Source organism: Cygnus atratus, chromosome 3, assembly GCF_013377495.2.
Source record: "Cygnus atratus isolate AKBS03 ecotype Queensland, Australia chromosome 3, CAtr_DNAZoo_HiC_assembly, whole genome shotgun sequence".
Lineage (NCBI taxonomy): Eukaryota > Metazoa > Chordata > Aves > Anseriformes > Anatidae > Cygnus > Cygnus atratus.
The window spans coordinates 120,371,775-120,389,413 of NC_066364.1; the positions used below are offsets into that span (position 1 = coordinate 120,371,775).

A 17,639-nucleotide genomic window follows, 5' to 3' on the forward strand; every position below is an offset into this window, starting at 1 on the left:
ATAATGTTTATCAATAAAAATATCCTCTCTTTTTACTAACTTAACACTTCAGGGCATGCTTGGACATAGGCATTGAACACCCCTGTAGGTCACAATACCAGCGATTTATTCATTTTTTGGCATAATTGTGAGAATACTTGGTACCACTCTTTTGACATGAGCATTGAGCTGGAGAGGGAGCAAAGAAAGAAAAAAAGAGGGTTTTTATACCTCATATTTCCTCCACCACTTAACATACATTTGCTGTAAAGCTGTGTGCACCACAGTAGTTCACGGAGAAGCTAGCTGGCTCACGTGAACTGTACATGTCAGACTCCTCTACAGAAACAAACACTGAGGGAATTGTATTTGCTATTAGCTAATGAGCTAATTTCTGTTAGGTTACAACAATATAGGTCTGAAATTACTGCACTGAAGTAAATTAATTTTTGAAGCCATAGGATAGTATGAGTTAATTGTCACTCTCCAAGCTGGCAGGATTCTGTACCTGTGACCGTTCAACCCTGGCCAGCTGTGGTTACAAGGTCCAGTCCTTTGAAGTCGTTCCTGAAGTGATACTTTCAGTAATGCTCAGAGTAGTAATGAGGACTAAGTGTTTTATAAGAGGTTCCGATGCATCCAGTTTCCACTACAGAAAGTTGCAGAAAACCTGTGGAGAGGGCTTGTTAGAAGGCATAGTTCTCAAGTAGCAAAATACTTGGGCCATTTTTATGCTCTGTGCCAGCAGAACAGAGACTGCTGAGCTTCCCTGATCAATCTGAGCCTGACCTGGTGGCAGGATTCTCATTGCTTCTACCTAACCTGATAAGAAGGTTGGGACCCTTCATCTGACAACTCCTCTCCCCCCCCATCTTTTCTCTGAGAGCAGTGTTGAGACCTATGAATGAAAAGGCAAGTAACTGGGACCAGCTACCTCAGCTGAAGTGCCTTTGCTCATGTCTTCGTAACAGCCACTGCCAAAATGACATCTTTCTTCCGTACCTGCCACATCCACAAAAATAGTGGTATGTCCTAGGCAGAAGGGATTGATCACTTATTACCCATATGCAGCTATTTCCGCGTGCAGAAAAGATGTGCATACTGATCCCTTATCTCTGTCCATGAGTGAAGGGATGAGGTACAGCCTTTGATGTTAGCGCAGAAAGTGTTTTTCATTGCTGCAAGCCCAGCAGTTATCTTGAAAATATTTTCCATTGGTTCGATTGTTTGCATTCTGACTCTGTGTGCTGGCAACCTAAAAGGTATGTTGGAATCCGTAAGGATGCTGTATCACTGTAGAGACTTCCCCATGACAAGTTTACTGGTTCAAAGATAATCTTGCTTTTCATCACAACTTGAAGCTGTTCCAGGTGTCTGTTGGACTCTGAAGATATTGCCACTCCCTACTCCCTGACAGAGTGATATGCCAAATATGCATCTTTTTTGATTCAGCCTTATGATTACTTTACTTTAGAAAAATTCCATGTAATTTACAGCTTGGAAAACTAGAATGTGGTTGCAGGACAGACCATGGTATCAGGAATTTTACCTCATGCTGGCAGAATGGAAGCATTTTCCTTTCTTTCTGTTCATCTTTTGAACAAAGGAGAGCTTCGAGACAACCCTCACCCAAAATATTTTATAGCTTTCCGGGACACAGGAAATGAAAAGAGCATGTGCTTGCAGAGTAGGAGATACCACCGCCTCTGCTTGACATCCAAAAAGAAGTGCAGTCAGCACCCATTCAGTTGCAACAGGCCCTGGACGGACCACCTCTTGAGAGAAGTGATGAGGTTATGCATCCCAGAAGGGCTGAGGCATTTCCCTGCAGCTCTCAGTCACAGATCTCAGTGGATGGCTGCAGCATCTGCCAGCTCAGTGGGCTGGCCAGTCAGACATCCCAGCTGGAGCTTCTCCCTGTCCTTGCACGGGGTGCCTAGACATGTTAACTGCACCCTAGAGAGAAGGTGCTTAATGGTTAGGGGTTTCAGTGCCAAAACCCATTATTAGTCAGCATTTCCTCATCCCTGGTGCTGGGAAGTGTACACAGGAACTCCCAACCCATTGTGCTTTCTGAAAAGCTCCTGAAGCAAAGAGGAGACATATGGCTATGCTTCTGAAAGGGAAATATGCAGTCACAGGACTCAGGACAAACTGCAGGTATGTTGATTTTTTGTGTTTGTTTTTCCTCCCTGCGGTGATGGTAATCAGACCTCTTAGCACAGCTGAGCAGCTGCCCACTTCCCCTCCAGCTGCTGTAAGTGGGCTGCAGCTAGTAGTGAGGGAGAAGGAGGCTTGTCTTCAGCCTCCGACTGTTGGGAACAAACAGCACTCTGTAATTGGTGTAACCTCCTTCATGGTGCCAAGCAAATTGCTAGAGAAGAGTAGGATGGAATAAACAAAAACAATTAAATACTACAGTCTGGAGAGAGCAGGTGCAATGAAACCACTTCAAACCAGAGCAGTTGCTTACTGTAACTGTTCACACAAGAAGATTTTACAAGTGAGCCTTTAAAGAATGAATAAAAAATGTGGTATAATTAATGTATCAGCTGCAGTGGAAAAGTCTCAAGTAACATTTGAAAAGGAGCTCTGCTATTGTTTTTGTGTGTGCGAACTTAAATCAACACTTTTCTGCCTAAAATTTGTGTTGACTGCAGTGAAAGCCTGGATTCTAGAGTTGCATTTTCTAACACTGCAGAGCAATGCCATCTAGGGCACATAGACTTACAAATACCATCAGGAGTGGTATTCTTCTTTAGAGCTTGATGGATTGAGTATTAATAACTGTTTCATCACATATGCATTAGGACTGCCAGGATTTGCTCATTTTCAATATCTGCTTCCAATTTTCCAGAGTATACTCTCTGTCATATACTAAGGGATATTTTTGTCTCAGTAGGAAAATAATGAGTTTCTATATACCTTATTTCCTCTGTAAGTCCACCTGATACCTTTCATCTGTGTGGCACAGCTGGGATTATCAATTGTCTCTCTAATCTTCAGCTACTGCATGTGACTGTGATTAGAGCAGTGATACACTTAGCAGATTAAAATATTAAATCTAGTAGGCCAGATCTCGGTATCCTTAATCACAGAACTACTTACTCTTGTTATTCTGGTCTTTATGTTCAGGTCTGGCTGCCAATAGACTATGGATCTGATTTAATGGAAAATGGCTCAAGAACCTGGGCTAGTTGCAGCTCTGTCCTCACTCCTAGCTATCGCAGCTCTCTCTAGCCTGAGGAGTGCACACCCCATACAAGTAGGTAGCAATGTGCTGAACTTGATGGAGGTCTTTGGCTATAACTGGTTATGAACTTGATCTCACATGTATTGCATCTTAGGCATGATCTAGTCCTCTTACCTCCTACTATTTGGCTTCATTGTGCTTGGCCTTTTGGAGCAATAGTAACAATATTTAGTTACACATAAGTCAACTTTGTTCATCTCTGTAGTAGGTTTCCTTATTCCACACAGCTGAATTTGCTTGGCACTAGAGGAGAGCAAGGGCTTTAACTCAAATTAGTCTGAGGAAATCTCTCAAACTGCAGGACTGCATACTAGCTTCTGGAACAGGCAGCATTGACAAACAACTGCAAACCACTGACAAAATATTTGACTACAGCTTGAAAGCATGTTGATAAACATTAATACTTATACTAATAAAGGCAAGAGCTTTTAACATAGCTACAGGCATTTTTTCCCCTCCTTGAATAGTGGCACTCTTGGTGGTACCCAAGGAAAGGGAGGGCCTGATTTTTTTCTAGACTTGTTCTGGTCTGGTCTGGCTGCCAAGAGATGATAAAAGCAAATGCCTGTTGCCACCTTAGAATGCCACTGCCTACAGGCACAAAAAAGCACATGCACATAGGCATGCTGCAGCAGTGGAAGTCTTGGGAAGCAATAGGCAGAAGTTGACAGTACTAATTAAGAAGCTGAAATTGTATTAATACATTTTTTTTGGGCTTAGCTCAACAGTGCACTGGTATAATAACATCCTGCAGAAGTGACAGAAAATTAGTTGTTAACAGTGCTCTCCTGTGATCTGTTTTCTCTTAGATTGGTATTATATACCAGTTCTCATTGTAACTGGAGATTTGAAGCACAGTTGACTTTATTTAGCAAACAATTTTATGGCCAGACTACAAACACTATCATTTTTTCCCCTTTTTTTCTTCTCCAGTAGTGTTGGAAAGATGAAAGGATGACTCTCAATCGTTACGTTCCTGCAAGATAAGACAGTCTTACAAGAAGGACTGGAAATGCCAGCATCTATTTTTGGACAACAATGAGAGTGTGTTCCCCTTTGCCAGTACCTCCACCACCATAATGAAGGTAGAGACTAGTTTCCTCTGTAGCTGGTAGTTCTGAGCACTTTAAAACTGATGTCCAAACTGGAGTCAGCTCATGTTGCTGTGCTTCTGCAGTGTGTCTGCAACAACATCAGCAATTCCAAATTGAGGTGGAGTGAGGAGACAGTTACCCAAACACAGATCTTACTACCTCTTCCCCACGTGCTGTCACAAAGAAAAGATAAGTGTTCAGTAGTGTGATTAGAATATGGCTCTGACTCTTCCCAAATTCATTGGGATTAATCACAACTAGTGTCTGGCAGTTGTCTCTCTGGGCAGAGATTTCATCCTTACTCTCATGTCACTTTGGCTCAAACTGTAGAGCGAGGAATAGTTTTTGTCACGTACGCAGCTGGAATGAGCCTTCGTTGGCAGCTAAGGGCTCATTACTGCTCCTTCCTGCCTTGATCCCTAATCCAGCAAGGCTGCTGGCAAGAGCAGGTGTGGGGGCTGTGGCACTTGATCTTTCTTTACACAGGATCAGAGAGGGTTGCCTGCATGAGTCCTCTGAGAGGGCAGAATGTGCGTAGTGCCCTGGGTTGCTCTTGGTATGCACTCTGTGGGGGCTTTCTGAGAACGTTAGGGTTCTGGTCCATACCTTCTTAAAGAGCTGGTGTGTCAAAGTGCTCCCGAGTCCCTGCACAGGTATACATTTTATCTGAATACTGTTTTCAACCCAGTGTTTCCACTTGAAGAGAGGGAAGGCAAAAAGTGCTACTGAGCTGGAAATGCAGTTATGCAGCATTTGCACTTACTCATTTTCTTCAGCAGAGTGTGAAGATGAACTGGTTTTTGGATCTCTCATCAGAATTCCATGATGAAAATTTGCCTTGATGTAGGCGAGTGTTGAAAAGCTGTTGGCTGATCTCCCTTAATGGGACAATGCTGAGAGAGAGGAACTTGAGAGCACAGTGCCATTAAATAATAAAAAAGTAATTTCCTCCCATGGATGTAGAGACTAGCAATCATAAACAATTTGATTCCAGTCCTTTGCTATCAGTCTTATAGAAGAGAAACAGGACTGAGGAATTGTAAAGAGTGTGTCTGCCATTTGTACAGAAAATGGAAGACGGACATTTTTCTTTTTCCATATTGAAAAGGCCCTATGAAGAAGCAGAAACAACCCTTTTTTTTCCCATATTTGTCTAGCCTCATTTTTGTCCTACTCGTGTAGCCTTTAGTTCAGTAAGTACAAGAGCACTGTAATCTTTAATATATGCGTGCTCGTGCCCTGCAGTTAATGGTGTGACCAGCAGAAAGAGTTAGTTGTTCAGAATTGTGCAGGCAGAGCTGGGAAGGGAACCAAAATATCTTGAAAACCAGGTTAATCCACAAGATACCATTTCTTTCAAGAAACATTCTCTAATATCATTAACAAGCTTTTAGCAGACAGCAAGGAGATAGCAGTCAAGTATGACATGGGTGACTATGTTAGGCTCACCTGCGTGTAAGTATCCATGTTCCCTCTGCTCACTGTATGAAAAAGTCATTGGGAAAACTGAGCAGAACAGCTAGTTTTGCTTTTAAGCAGTGTGCCTTCTTCATGCAGTTTGATTCTCACATCCCTCTTCCCTTTGTTGTAACAAATAGCTGAGCGTTAGCGTTGTTTTACAAATCAGAGCAAGAAATCTGACTTACAGCCTGAAGTGTAATACACAAAATACTGCTAAGAGATGAGATTTTGAATGTACTGAAGTGTTGTGGCTTAACCCAGCCGGCAGCTAAGCACCACACAGCCGTTCGCTCACTCTCCCCCCTCCCTCTCTGGGATGGGGGAGAGAAACGGGAAAGTGAAGCCTGTGGGTTGAGATAAAGACAGTTTATTAAGACAGGAAAATAATAATAATGGTAATAGTACTACTAATAATAACGTGTACGAAACAAGTGATGCACAATGCAATTGCTCACCACCCGCTGACCGATGCCCAGCCTATCCCCGAGCAGCTGGCACCCCCCACCCCGGCTAGCCACCCCTATGTATTGTTTAGCGTGATGTCAGATGGTATGGAATACCCCTTTGGCCAGTTTGGGTCAGCTGTCCTGGGTCTGTCCCCTCCCAGCTCCTGCTGCACCCCTAGCCTGCCCGCTGGCAGGACAGAGCAAGAAGCTGAAAAGTCCTTGGCTTAGTGTAAGCACTGCTCTGCAACAATTAAAACATAAGCATGTTATCAGCACTCTTCTCATCCTAATCTGAAACATAGCACCCTACCAGCTACTAGGAGGAAAGTTAACTCTATCCTAACTGAAACCAGGACATCACTGTCACATACAGCTGAAACACAAATCATGTTCTAAGGTGAAAAAAGATTATTCTGAAGCTGTCAGTGGACGTGACCAGATGCTGGGGGGATGCAAACCCATGGCTGGGAGACCACACAGGCCTTCCCGTGGGGCAGCAGCAATGTGCTGAGCACGCAGGAGGTAGGTCCCAGTGACTCATCTGCCTTTTCTGCAAAGTGCTTCAGTTTCTCCTTCCTCCTGCAAAGCTCACGGTGATATGGCAGGCTTCTAGGACAGGAGCCAGTGGAAGCACGCAGTCTCTTGACACACAAATTCTGGCCACCATGAGAGAAGCTAGCTGAAGGATATAATTGCTGCTCCTTTCTGCAATTGCCAGGGTGTGACAGCAGATAAGCGAGTGCATTTCCCATCTCCTTGGTATGCACTCAAAACACCAGTAACACTGTTTTGCTCTGTAATTGTGATGGAAATAGGAAACAGGCATTTTGATTTTTACAGAGCTAAAGTACATGCTGCCCAGGCTCTGTCAAAACCAAGCTACATGAGAAAGCTTACCTTACCTCACCTCGCAGGGATGTCTGCAGCAGTGCAGCAACACTGGCAAGGCACAGTGCCGTTTCTTGTCCAGACTAGTCAAGTCCTGTGGGGCATCCCAACAATGCCTAGAGCCTTTGGCCTACATGTTGGTCTCTGCCCCATGCCCACATGATGACAAATACAGCCCAGTAGCTCAGGACTCAGGAAAAAAATCAACCTTTCTGCAGGCTTACTGTATTTGTTAGAAGACTGTGCCAAACTCATGCTTGCAGTTGGATTTAGAGGGTCTCAATTAGGGATAAATAAGAAACACAAGCCATGAAACTTCACCTGGTATCTTCTCAGGTACTTGGAAGACTGTGTGTGGCAAAGTTTTTGCCAGTAAATTGCCTCCAGTCTTTGGAGCTCAGCACTGCTCCAGTTCGGCAGGGCCATGTATGTCTATACCTGCCTCTCATTTACTGCCTCTTGTTTGCTGTGTGCAAGGTAAGCAACTTTGTTGTCCCCACCCCAGTGAGTAGGGGTGACATGGGACCTGATCTGGTAGGTGAATTCAGCAAGTGGCTGTCCCACGGTAGCAGACGTGAGAGATCTATGAGAAGAGCATGTTTATTATGGTGGCCCCGTTCTCTTTTGTCAGGGGGCTGGTGGGCTTTGAGAATCCCAAGGGAAGAGGGGTGCCTGCGTGCAGCCCTGGGCTGGATCTCTCCCATACCTGCTCCTCTGCCACTCTTACTGAGGTGAGTCAATTTTTCTCATTGGCTAGCAGGTGCCTCACTGCACTGCTCTCAATTGCTTTTTAGGGGCAGTGGTGTCTCACCACACTGTGAGGAAAGCTGGGGCTCCAGTAAGTTATGCGAAGCCAGGCACTGCAAAACCGCATGTTAGTACCATCTGCAAGGCTGCCTGAAATGTTTTTTAATGTTGAAGTTCAGAGTGGTATGCATGGCATCTGGAGCAGAAAGGTTTCAGTAGCTCTCGAGATGGATTGTAGAACACGCAGCAGCTTTTACAACCTGCAAGCAGGATTACTTCAGCTGTCTCCAGCTTGCACCAGAAGTTTCACACTACTCTGTCAAAGGACAGATATAGATTACATCAAAGCTGCAGCAAGAGAAGCTGCTCGTGGTTGCATCAATATGAGCCAGCCACGTCTCTTCCAATGCCTGAGGATTAATGGCCATTTTTATGGAAGCCTTGGATTAATGTAAATGTCATCACCTCGTAACTAAGACAGTACTGCTTTGTGGTATTTTCCCAAAGCTACCTTTTGCTTTAATAATCTGGATTTTGGAATTGCAATACCTCCTTTAAATATGATTTTCCACCCCTGTGGGTCCTCGAGTATGTTCCTAATCATGTTCAACCTGTCAGCTGCTATCTTCAGTGCGGTTGCTGGCATTTAACCGGTATTCTATTTATGGAGAAAGCAGCTGCCAAACGGGAAGGAAAATCTCGCGCTCGTTGTTTTGTTACTGAAGTAACTCGCCCTGCAGTAAGCATGATAACCTTGTGAAAGACTGGATGTTAGGACCCTGGAACGACCTGGGGAATGCGCACATCCAAACAGCTCGGACGCTGTTTTCCAAGCGCGCCTGTTGAAGCCCGCGAGGAGGAGCTCTCCGGGCCCGCCCCGCCGGCACGCACACAGGTACGGCAGCGCGGCGGGGCCCACCGCGGGGCCGGGCGGGCCCGCGGCCGGCCGGAGGCGGGGGCCGGCGAGCGGGAGCCGGCCGTGGCGGCGCTCCGCCGGGCAGGGCAGTGGCCCAGGCCGGGCCTCCAGCGGCCGCCCGGACCCACTGAGCGCTGCAGGCCGCTGCCGGACCCCGGCCCCGCCGCCTCAGGTGCCCGTCGAGGCGGGGGCAATGAACGGCGCGGCGTCCCCGTCCCCCGCGGCCTAGCTCGGCCCGGCCCAGAGGCGAGGAACGCGGCACCGAGCGGCCCCGCGGGCCGTGCCGAGCTCCCCGGGCCCGGCGGGGGCGGGAGGAGGGCGGTGGCAAGGTGCAGGCGCCTCGTCCGAGGGAGCCGGCTCCGGGCTGAGGGGAGGGGCCACGGCAGCACGGGCCGGGTCGGGCCGGGCCCTGCGGCAGGCACAAAGCCGCAGCTCCTCCCCGCGCCCCGGCCCGGCCGGCTGCGGGCTGCGCTCGATCCGGGCCGGCCTTGGGAGGTGAGTGGGCGGTGGCTCCCCGTGGGCGTGGGGGAAGCGTCGCCCCCGGCCCGCCCGGGGCCGCGCCGGCTCTCTGGCGGGGGAAGGGTGCCCGGGGATCTCCGGGGCTACCGTGGGGCTGGGGGGCGCTGCGGGCCGGGGCGCAGCGGTCGGGTCACGCGAGCCCCAGCGGAGCAGGCCCGCGGTGCCGGCTGCAGTCAGAGCCACCGGCCTGGGCGTCTGTGGCGCGCCCCTGACTGGAACGGGGGCTCCTGGCGCCCAGAAGGACGGCATGAAGACTCAGTTTCGGCAGTTCCTCTCCTTAATTATTTCCTCATAAGTGTTATTGTGCTAATGCATATTAAATCCCCCAGGTCTGACTGCAAAGGTGTAGAAAAGCAGGTGGTGTACTGGCCTCTGTCAGTGCAGCTTTGTCTTCTCATCTTTTCAGCATGCTCAGCTCTCCCTTGCTCTGCTCACCTGATGCCTCTTTAGGCAATAATACTTAAGCCCCTCTACCTAGGACACATCTTTAGGTGCCTTTGTTCATGAGGGTTGGGCAGAGCATAGTTTCCACCTGGTATTTCCGTGCAGGCAAAAGCAGCCTTGATAAATGTGACAGGGCTTGGAGAGGTGTCCTTTTGCTATTAGAAGATTGTTTATGGAGAACAGCCGAGAGACTTGTAAAGTGACTGGAATTAATTTTCTTTGCAGAACCACCTATTTGTCTAGGTGCAGGCTGTACGGCTGGTGAGGCAGTGCTTAGAAGAGCAGTTACGTGGAGTTGCAGGCTATACGACTCTGCAGCAACTCCGTGTTCAGTTTGGCTACGTCTGTGCTGGCTTTGTGAGTATTTCTGTGTTTTGTTGAGATGAAACATGCCACTATAGCTGCAGAGCAAAGCTCTTATAATTTTTTTAGGCCAGATCGGTTTTATTTAAATTTTCATTAGATTTAATGTTCTATTTAGCTCTAAAAATACTTAATTGTTGGGGTCTGTGTATTGCGTTAGTTGAGCAGTGTCCTGGTTTTGGCTAGGATAGAGTTAATTTTCCTCCTAGTAGCTGGTATGGTGCTGTGTTTGGGATTTAGGATGAGAGTAATGTTGATGTCACACTCATGTTTTAATTGTTGCAAAGCAGTGCTTATACTAAGCCAAGGAAAGAAAGACTATGATAAATTGTCTGTTAATCATACAGCTAAGCAGGAAAGCTGTGCTCTGATTCTGAGGACACTCATGTGGAACAGTCTTTTGTATTTTGCTGTGTGTAATCCTAGGATGCATTTAATTTCACTGAGAGGATTTGTAATAAACCTGCTGCCTTAGTCTTTGTATTAATTAAGAACATCAGCTAAGTAATAATTACCAAGAATTCCAGCAACACTAACTTTTCTCAGAATGATGGTGGAACAGCTATATGAAACAAGATTCCCAAATGTTGCTAGGAATCCACTCACTGAGTTGCTTTTGAGGCTGGTGTGGAATATTTTCTTAAAGGGATTATCAGTAGATCAGTTTGTTTCTGTTTGGTAAGCTTGTAAGCATTTGAATCTTTTGTTTGCTTGTGTCACTTCTCGCCGGGTTTAAGGATCAGACTGTGCTGTTGGAAATGGGCTTCCAGGGTAAGGTAAGTCTGATAAGTCAGTCTGTGAGGATTCGTTTTTGCAGTAGCAGTAATATAGGTTTCCTCTTAGGCTAAGGCTTTGAAAGGACAACTAATATAAATATTAGCCTACTGAGAAATTAATCACATTAAGCTGCAGGAATTCACGTTTGCTTGAGAAACTTGTGTTGAACATCTTGGAAATCCAAGAAAGCGTAATCACTGCTAGTGAGAGTGCTGGCGGTTAAGGTGTGGGTTTGGTGTTTTTTCTTGTCTTTTGAGCAGTTTGGATTCCCTTGTGTCAGGGCCGTGTCATGTCAGTGGCGTGAGGCTATGCTGGTAACGTGTCCCTGACTCAGTTTGACAAGGTGTGCCAGAGGGCCTCTTGACTTAAGCACATTGCTCCAGTGTTCTTTGCACAGCCCACCAGCTTTGTGTCCCTCAGTCTGACAGCAAACCAGTGGGGGATATGTGGCCATCACCTCTGTGAAACTCTGCTACTGCATCCTTTTTCCTAGTTCTCTGAATCATATAGCCTGTGATCAGCCACGTGAAGATTTTGGTATGTGGCTAACAGGACTAGGAAAGTTGGCTCCTGTTGCTCTGAAATATGTCTAAAGTAGAAGACAATTAGGTTCTTTTACTTAAGGGGATTTGAGGGACTTTTTTTTTTTTAAGTATATGATAAAGATGGATCAAAATACAGTAATTACTGAGGCAGCAAATGGATACTGTGGTTACTGAATTTTTCCCCAAGGAGCTAGTGCTTATTTTAAAAAACATGAAGGCAAAACAGTTCTTCCAATACAGAAGCTAAAGAGCTTCTGTTGTCTAGCAGAATAGTGTAGCCATTGCGTTGTAGTGATCAGTAATGTAATTTATCTCCCATCAGTGGGAGGGAATGGATGTAGTGGTATCTATAGCAGGCATGGTCTCAGTCCTTTTCTTAACAAGTGCTACCAAGCTGCAGTCACGGCTTCCAAGCCTACATGATTACTGAGTGGCTTCAGATCAGGAGCTGAAAGGGGTTGAACAGCAAAGTTGTGGCCCTGCCTTCCATAGCAGAGAGCGAGGCGTGTCAGTGAATAACACGCAGGAAACTGGCTCTGTGGTCATGTGCATTGTAGGCTCCATGGTAAATAGCATTCACCCGTGGATCTAAATACTTGGCATACCGTGTAGGTCTCCAGAATGAGATTTATGATACCTCTCATCTGTAATAATAATGTATCAAGATACATGTATTGAAAAAACACCACCAACAACAAAAAAAAACTTGAAAATTTCTTACTGAAGAGTGGCACGGGAAGAATGCTAAGCAGAGTCAAGTGTTGCCAGTTAAAGCATTTGTTTTGTTCAAGTCGTTTATCATTCAATTGGTGCGCATTGGGAGAGGGGACAGTACTGTAAATATTTGGTACCCTGTGTTAGATTAAGTCATTTGGTAATGAAACACAGAGGTCGTGTAGAAGGAATTGGATGGATATGAGGCTCTTATTTCCAATACGTGTCTGTTTAGAACATGGCAAATAAATGCCTCCTGACATGCAAAGTGCTACAGCAAGACACTTAATGCAATACAGTTGTCACATACTGTTGAAGCAGTATAGTCTTACAGAGCATGTTACTGAGAGCTAGAAAGGATGCTATGTCCACTTGTTAGCATTTATGGTGCTTATGACCTATACTAGGACTATTATTGTCATTAGTTCTATCTGATATTCTACCACCTGCAGTTACCCAATCCTAAATGACATTATGGTTCAACCTACCATAGTTGTTTGGGAATCTAAGTATTTACAGTTTGAGCAGGACAAGGAGGAAAGACTGGCAGGAACATGGAATTTTCTGTGTCTCAGCTGCCATGAGCTCTAGCACAGTTTGTTTGTGGAACGGCAGCTGCTACTGCTTCACATTCTTGGCTGGTGAATCTGAAGTGCTGATGTGGCCTGGTCCTGCTTTTGGTCTAGGCCCCACATGATATCGCAGCCTGTTTTAATTTGGCTTAAAGGACCTCTTTTAGGTGGGCTAAGACAGACATGTAAGGACTTCCCTCTGCCTTCCTGTTCCCTAAAGTTGCAGAAGAAATGAAAGATGATAAAGGGCCTTTCAGATATCACAGTGACTCTGAGCCCGTGACTGTTTCCATGCTGGAAAGGGCCTGCTTTGGTTGGAAAGACAAAGGTTAGTTAGTGCAGTGTGGAAGCACAAGTCCTTTCCTCAACTGTAGCTGCTGTACTGTTTGACCTAGTCACAGCACCCTGTGTGAAAAGCATGCTTAAAATGCATACTTCTTTGTTAACAGGTGTCCTTTGTTAACAGGTGTAACATGTGGTGTCCATGGAACCAACCTGGTAATACTACAGCAATAGGGAAGTGTTCTGGCAGCACAGGTCATTCTGAGTAATGTTACCCTATGGCCTGTGCCTCATCAGAGAGGACAAGGAATGACTTCTCAGGCAGCAAGCATTGTCCTGGTAGGTGTGCTCCTCTGGACTGCCTAGCTGAGAAAGACAGGGCTTGCAGCTGTGGGTGCTGGCTGATAGTGGCAGTGACAGCCTCTGCCTTCCTCAGCAGTTGTCTGTGCCTCCAACAGTCAGCCTGATCGTGCCAGCGGGCCTGGTCTGGTCACCCTTTTGTTGCCCCTTTCCTCGAAGCAGGGCTGACCTGTTTTTTCCTGTCCGTAGGGTAGTGTGGCTGGGGAGAGCGCTTGTGTGAGAGTTGGGCAAGGAGGAGACATATGAAGGGGCTGGTGGCTGAGGAGGGAGTTCTTTGGTTCCACAGTGTGTGGATGGAGTAGGGGTGTTAACCAAATCCTGCATCTGGTGCCCAAGGATACAGAAAAGTGTGGTAGGAGTTTTAGGACTGAAGTGTAAGTAATTGCATTTTTTTCAACCAAATGTTTCTCTTTTTTTGAATATATAAAGCAAAAGGCAGAGTAATGTAGCGTAAAAATCCAATAATTTCTAATACTTGGAAAGTTCATTACTTATAAGAATGGTTCTTGAATCAAAAGAGGATGGGCCTAATTCTTCGCTTTACATTAATTTTTATATTCACATAGTTCTATCAACTTCAAGGGAGTTGCTCATGAATTTATGCTGTCAGTTGTGAGTGCTGAATTGGGCCTAAGAGTTTGGTGTTATCCTTGTAACGTGTTGCCGATTGTAATTTTTATGAGCCTGCATATGTAGAGGCCATGCTTCATTTTTTCAAATCAAGTTGAAAATTGTTTTGCAGGATGGCTAAAAGCGTACTTCTGCCTACGTTGGGTTTTTTTCCTCATATATTGTTTGTTGAAAGCTTGCTGAAAGATGTATATGTATTCTCAAAGAGAAATTACTAACACTGGATGTCTTGTAAGATTGATGGTTTACTCGTTCATAGTGTTGCTTAGTAGAACTTGGAGAATATTAAACTACTATACAATCCAAGTTAATTTGATTTGCAGTTACTTGAACATAGTACTCACAATACAGAATGTCTTGCTCCAGTTGTAATAGTATGTGGACTTAAGTGCTTTCCTCTTGAAAAGCTGAGGAGTGAATTTTAGTGGTTCAGTATGACCTGTAGGCATTGTATTTGATTCTTCTAAATGTTTGTATGTAGGTAGGGATTCTACTGTCAGTGTGAATATGAGAGAGAAGTATGGAGATCTTGCCATGACAGTGAAAGTAGCAAAAGGAAATTATCAGGGTCTAACCAATCCTCTGACAGGAATCAAAGGTATTTTGTGATGTGTAATTATTTTATCATATATGATTTGCCAGCAGTGACCCTCTTTGTGTTGCATGTTATATAAAATGCAGCTGCATCATGGAGGATTCCAGTACATGAAGATGATGTGTGACAGGAGGCTAGTATGAGACAAAGGAACTGCATTTTCTCCCGTTCTTGGACCAGGGTTTTTGAGACAGCCTTGTAAATAAAAGTTCTTGGAAGATCTCTTACCTGTGACTTGTCTCTGAGGAGTAAAAGCCCTACTTTGCACATGAGCAGGCAGTGTCTTCTTCCTGAGTTCTGACAAGTCTGCTGAAATCACTGAATTGTTGGTAAGGTATTTAAATACTAAGGGACAATTCATTAACTGCAGATTATTGTTGCTCTATTCCAACCAGTAGAACCCTGTACGTTGACACTGAGGTAACTGTTAGCTTCCCTCCCCAGGCTCAAGTTTATAGGCTTAGAGGCAGAAACAACTTAATTTTTGAGGGGCTTCCGTCAAACGAGAGCAGTTCTTGCTCCTACTCCACCAGCTCCAGAACATGAATGTCTCTGGCCAAGTGCCCAGCACTTGAACAGTGCTCTGAACATGGTCTCACAAGTGGCTTGTAATGGAAAAGAAAAAAACAAAACTTCCGGGACTTTCTGAGTGGTTTTCTTTACAGTTTTTGCATCCAAAGTGATGTCTGTGACTTCTGCTTTATATTTGCTGAATACAGATCCATGTTTTCCAGTAATTAACTCCACGGTTCTTTGACCCTGACTTTGTTGAAACATACTTCCAGCATGAGAACAACCCAAAGAGTTTTCCTTTTGCGTGTGGCTTGCATTACCTATGTTAACATTCCCTTTCTTAACTTGCGTGCAGATCTGTAGCCTTGTTTTCCTGTTAATCCGTCACTTAAAATTTTCTCTTAATGAATGATGCTTTTTGAGCATATGCTTAAAATATATTTAAGCACATTTAAGATTGAATGTGTGGAAGGCAATGGAAATGCTTGCTTGACTGTCTTGATTGTGTTCCTTGCAGAGCTTACTGGTTCAGATGAAGACTCTAAGCTGTGGAGCATATAAGCAGATCTGAAGGGCTGATCTGAATGAGTGGCAAGAGCAGACAGCAGTGAGTGCGTAGAGAAAACCCTATTTGCTATAGTATAGTGTCCTCTTTTATCTTCCTACCCTGCAGATGCCTGGTCAGGTGCTTAAAGCAAAAGTTAAATGTTCTGGCACAATATCGCTCGTCTGATGCGGAGCAAAAGATAGGTTTGCCAGCTGTTATTTTCCAGTTCAATCTGTGCCCCTGGGCCAGTGTGGCAAGGGGCTGCCTTTTACGCTGGCTTCACGTTAATTCCGTAACTAAGCCTTGTAATAGCTTTTGTTTAGGAAAAAGGCGCGGACTAAAGTTTGAGTACGCTTGCTGACTGGTCTGGACCTGCATGTGGAAGAAACTGCTCATCAATTTTTGCAGAGAAGTTCGATTTCTAAACTGAATTTCTCCTGGTTGTATTTTTCTAAAAACATAACGTAATCTTCACAAGAATAAATATGTATTCCTCCTGCCAGCTGGGGCCTTGGCATGCCTTTATGTATAACTTCCCAAGACTGCAATTCCTTATGAAAAATTAGATGTTGGCAACACTGAGATGCCAGTACTTGGTAAGCTGTCATGGTAAGCTATTTTAGTTATGGCTGATTGTGGATTTTTTTTCAATTGCTTCACAGTGTTCAGAGTAGTTAATGGAAGACCATAATTTGAATGCTTCACATAGCTTCGAAGGAGGAAGCCAGGGTCTGTGTGCTGTGTTTGCTAAGGGCCACACCTGTTTGGTTTGTCTGTCTGGAAACCTTTGGGGTGCTGCAGGTGATTTAAATTGTCTGCATGTGTGCCACAGTATAAACCCTACTTTGTATACTGCTTTTATAAGGGTCTAGAGACAGCTCTTTAAAGTGGTGGTTTTGGAAGTTAATAAGTGTTCAATGAGAGTTGAGTTTTGGAAGGTGTGGTTAGAAAACATAAATTTTCAGTCCTGTGACTTACTGCTGGTAGTTTGAACTTGACTGATTTAATAGCTGCGGTAAAACTCATATCCTGAAGTGTTTCTCTGTGCTGTTAGAGCAGGGAGTTCCTGCTGAAGTCCTTGCAAACTGGTTATAAATACTTGACAAGCTAGAGAATTATCTTTGAGCCATGAGTAAATCTTTCCACTAGTTAAATATGTTAAACTTAATAAAGCTGTTCAGTTAAGTTGTTCACGAATGTCGGTCAAGACTGCCGGACCCTCTCCAATGGCATGGAACGATTCCATCTGTGCCTCCCCTGCCACATGAGAAATGGGCCTTGGCTTTAGTTTAAACTGGGGTAGAATCCCAGAAACTTTATTACGACAAAAACAACGAATAACTTAGTGAACAGCAGCAAAGTTTGAGTGTTGCCAGCTTATCGTGAGGAGCTACATGGAAAGCCTTGGTTCTAACTCAAATCAGTGGTCTTTGTTTTGCATAGTAAATGCTTTACAAACTGCGTTGCTTGGAATGTTCGGATTATCTGACCAATTCAAAACAAAATCACCATCAAGACAGCAGTAAAACTTCCTTTGCTTAATTCAAACTTTGTGTAATGGTTCCATAAAAATTTTAATTAATAATTAAGTTGTTTTACTTTGGTAAATGCACAGCTCATCCATTTTGGCAGGGATTCCGTACAAAGATACTCTCATCATTTGTTTTGCAACATGTCCCGTAAAGTACTTTATTGCAATTTTTTTCTAGAAGGTATGGACTGCCAAGAAAAATATTAGTTTGTTAAAGCATGGACTCATTTTTTTCATCATCTGTATGAAATGTTGTTTCACCCTTTGGTATTTCATGAGTGATGGCACATGTTATCTATTGCTTATAGTGCATTTCCCTTACGGTTAACAACAACTCTAGAAGTCAAGAAGTTTGTTTTGGCTCTCTTGCATGTCTTGTTCCTTGCTAACATTAGTATGTTAACACATGCATGCCCTTTTAGCAGACATACCGGGCATCCTGCTTTGCTGATGGTTATTTTCT

At 44.7% G+C, this 17,639-nt stretch overlaps 1 protein-coding gene across 11 annotated transcripts in view; it reads left to right on the forward strand.

The window, feature by feature from the left end:
- Nucleotides 1–17,639, forward strand: part of LOC118257452 (sodium/potassium/calcium exchanger 3-like) — a 310,704-nt gene that overhangs the window by 219,706 nt on the left and 73,359 nt on the right. Inside the window, exons 1-3 of one of the 11 annotated variants that reach the window (XM_050709806.1) lie at nt 9,153–9,279; nt 9,973–10,104; nt 13,185–13,339. The exons of 7 other annotated variants lie outside the window; for them this stretch is intronic. In XM_050709806.1, coding sequence (XP_050565763.1) covers nt 13,310–13,339 — 30 coding nt within the window. In that variant the 5' untranslated portion in view covers nt 9,153–9,279; nt 9,973–10,104; nt 13,185–13,309. Of the gene's footprint in view, nt 1–8,564; nt 8,764–9,152; nt 9,280–9,624; nt 10,105–13,184; nt 13,340–17,639 lie in introns of those variants that run through there. 3 more of the 11 variants (XM_050709805.1, XM_035565474.2, XM_050709807.1) reach the window with 3 other exon arrangements.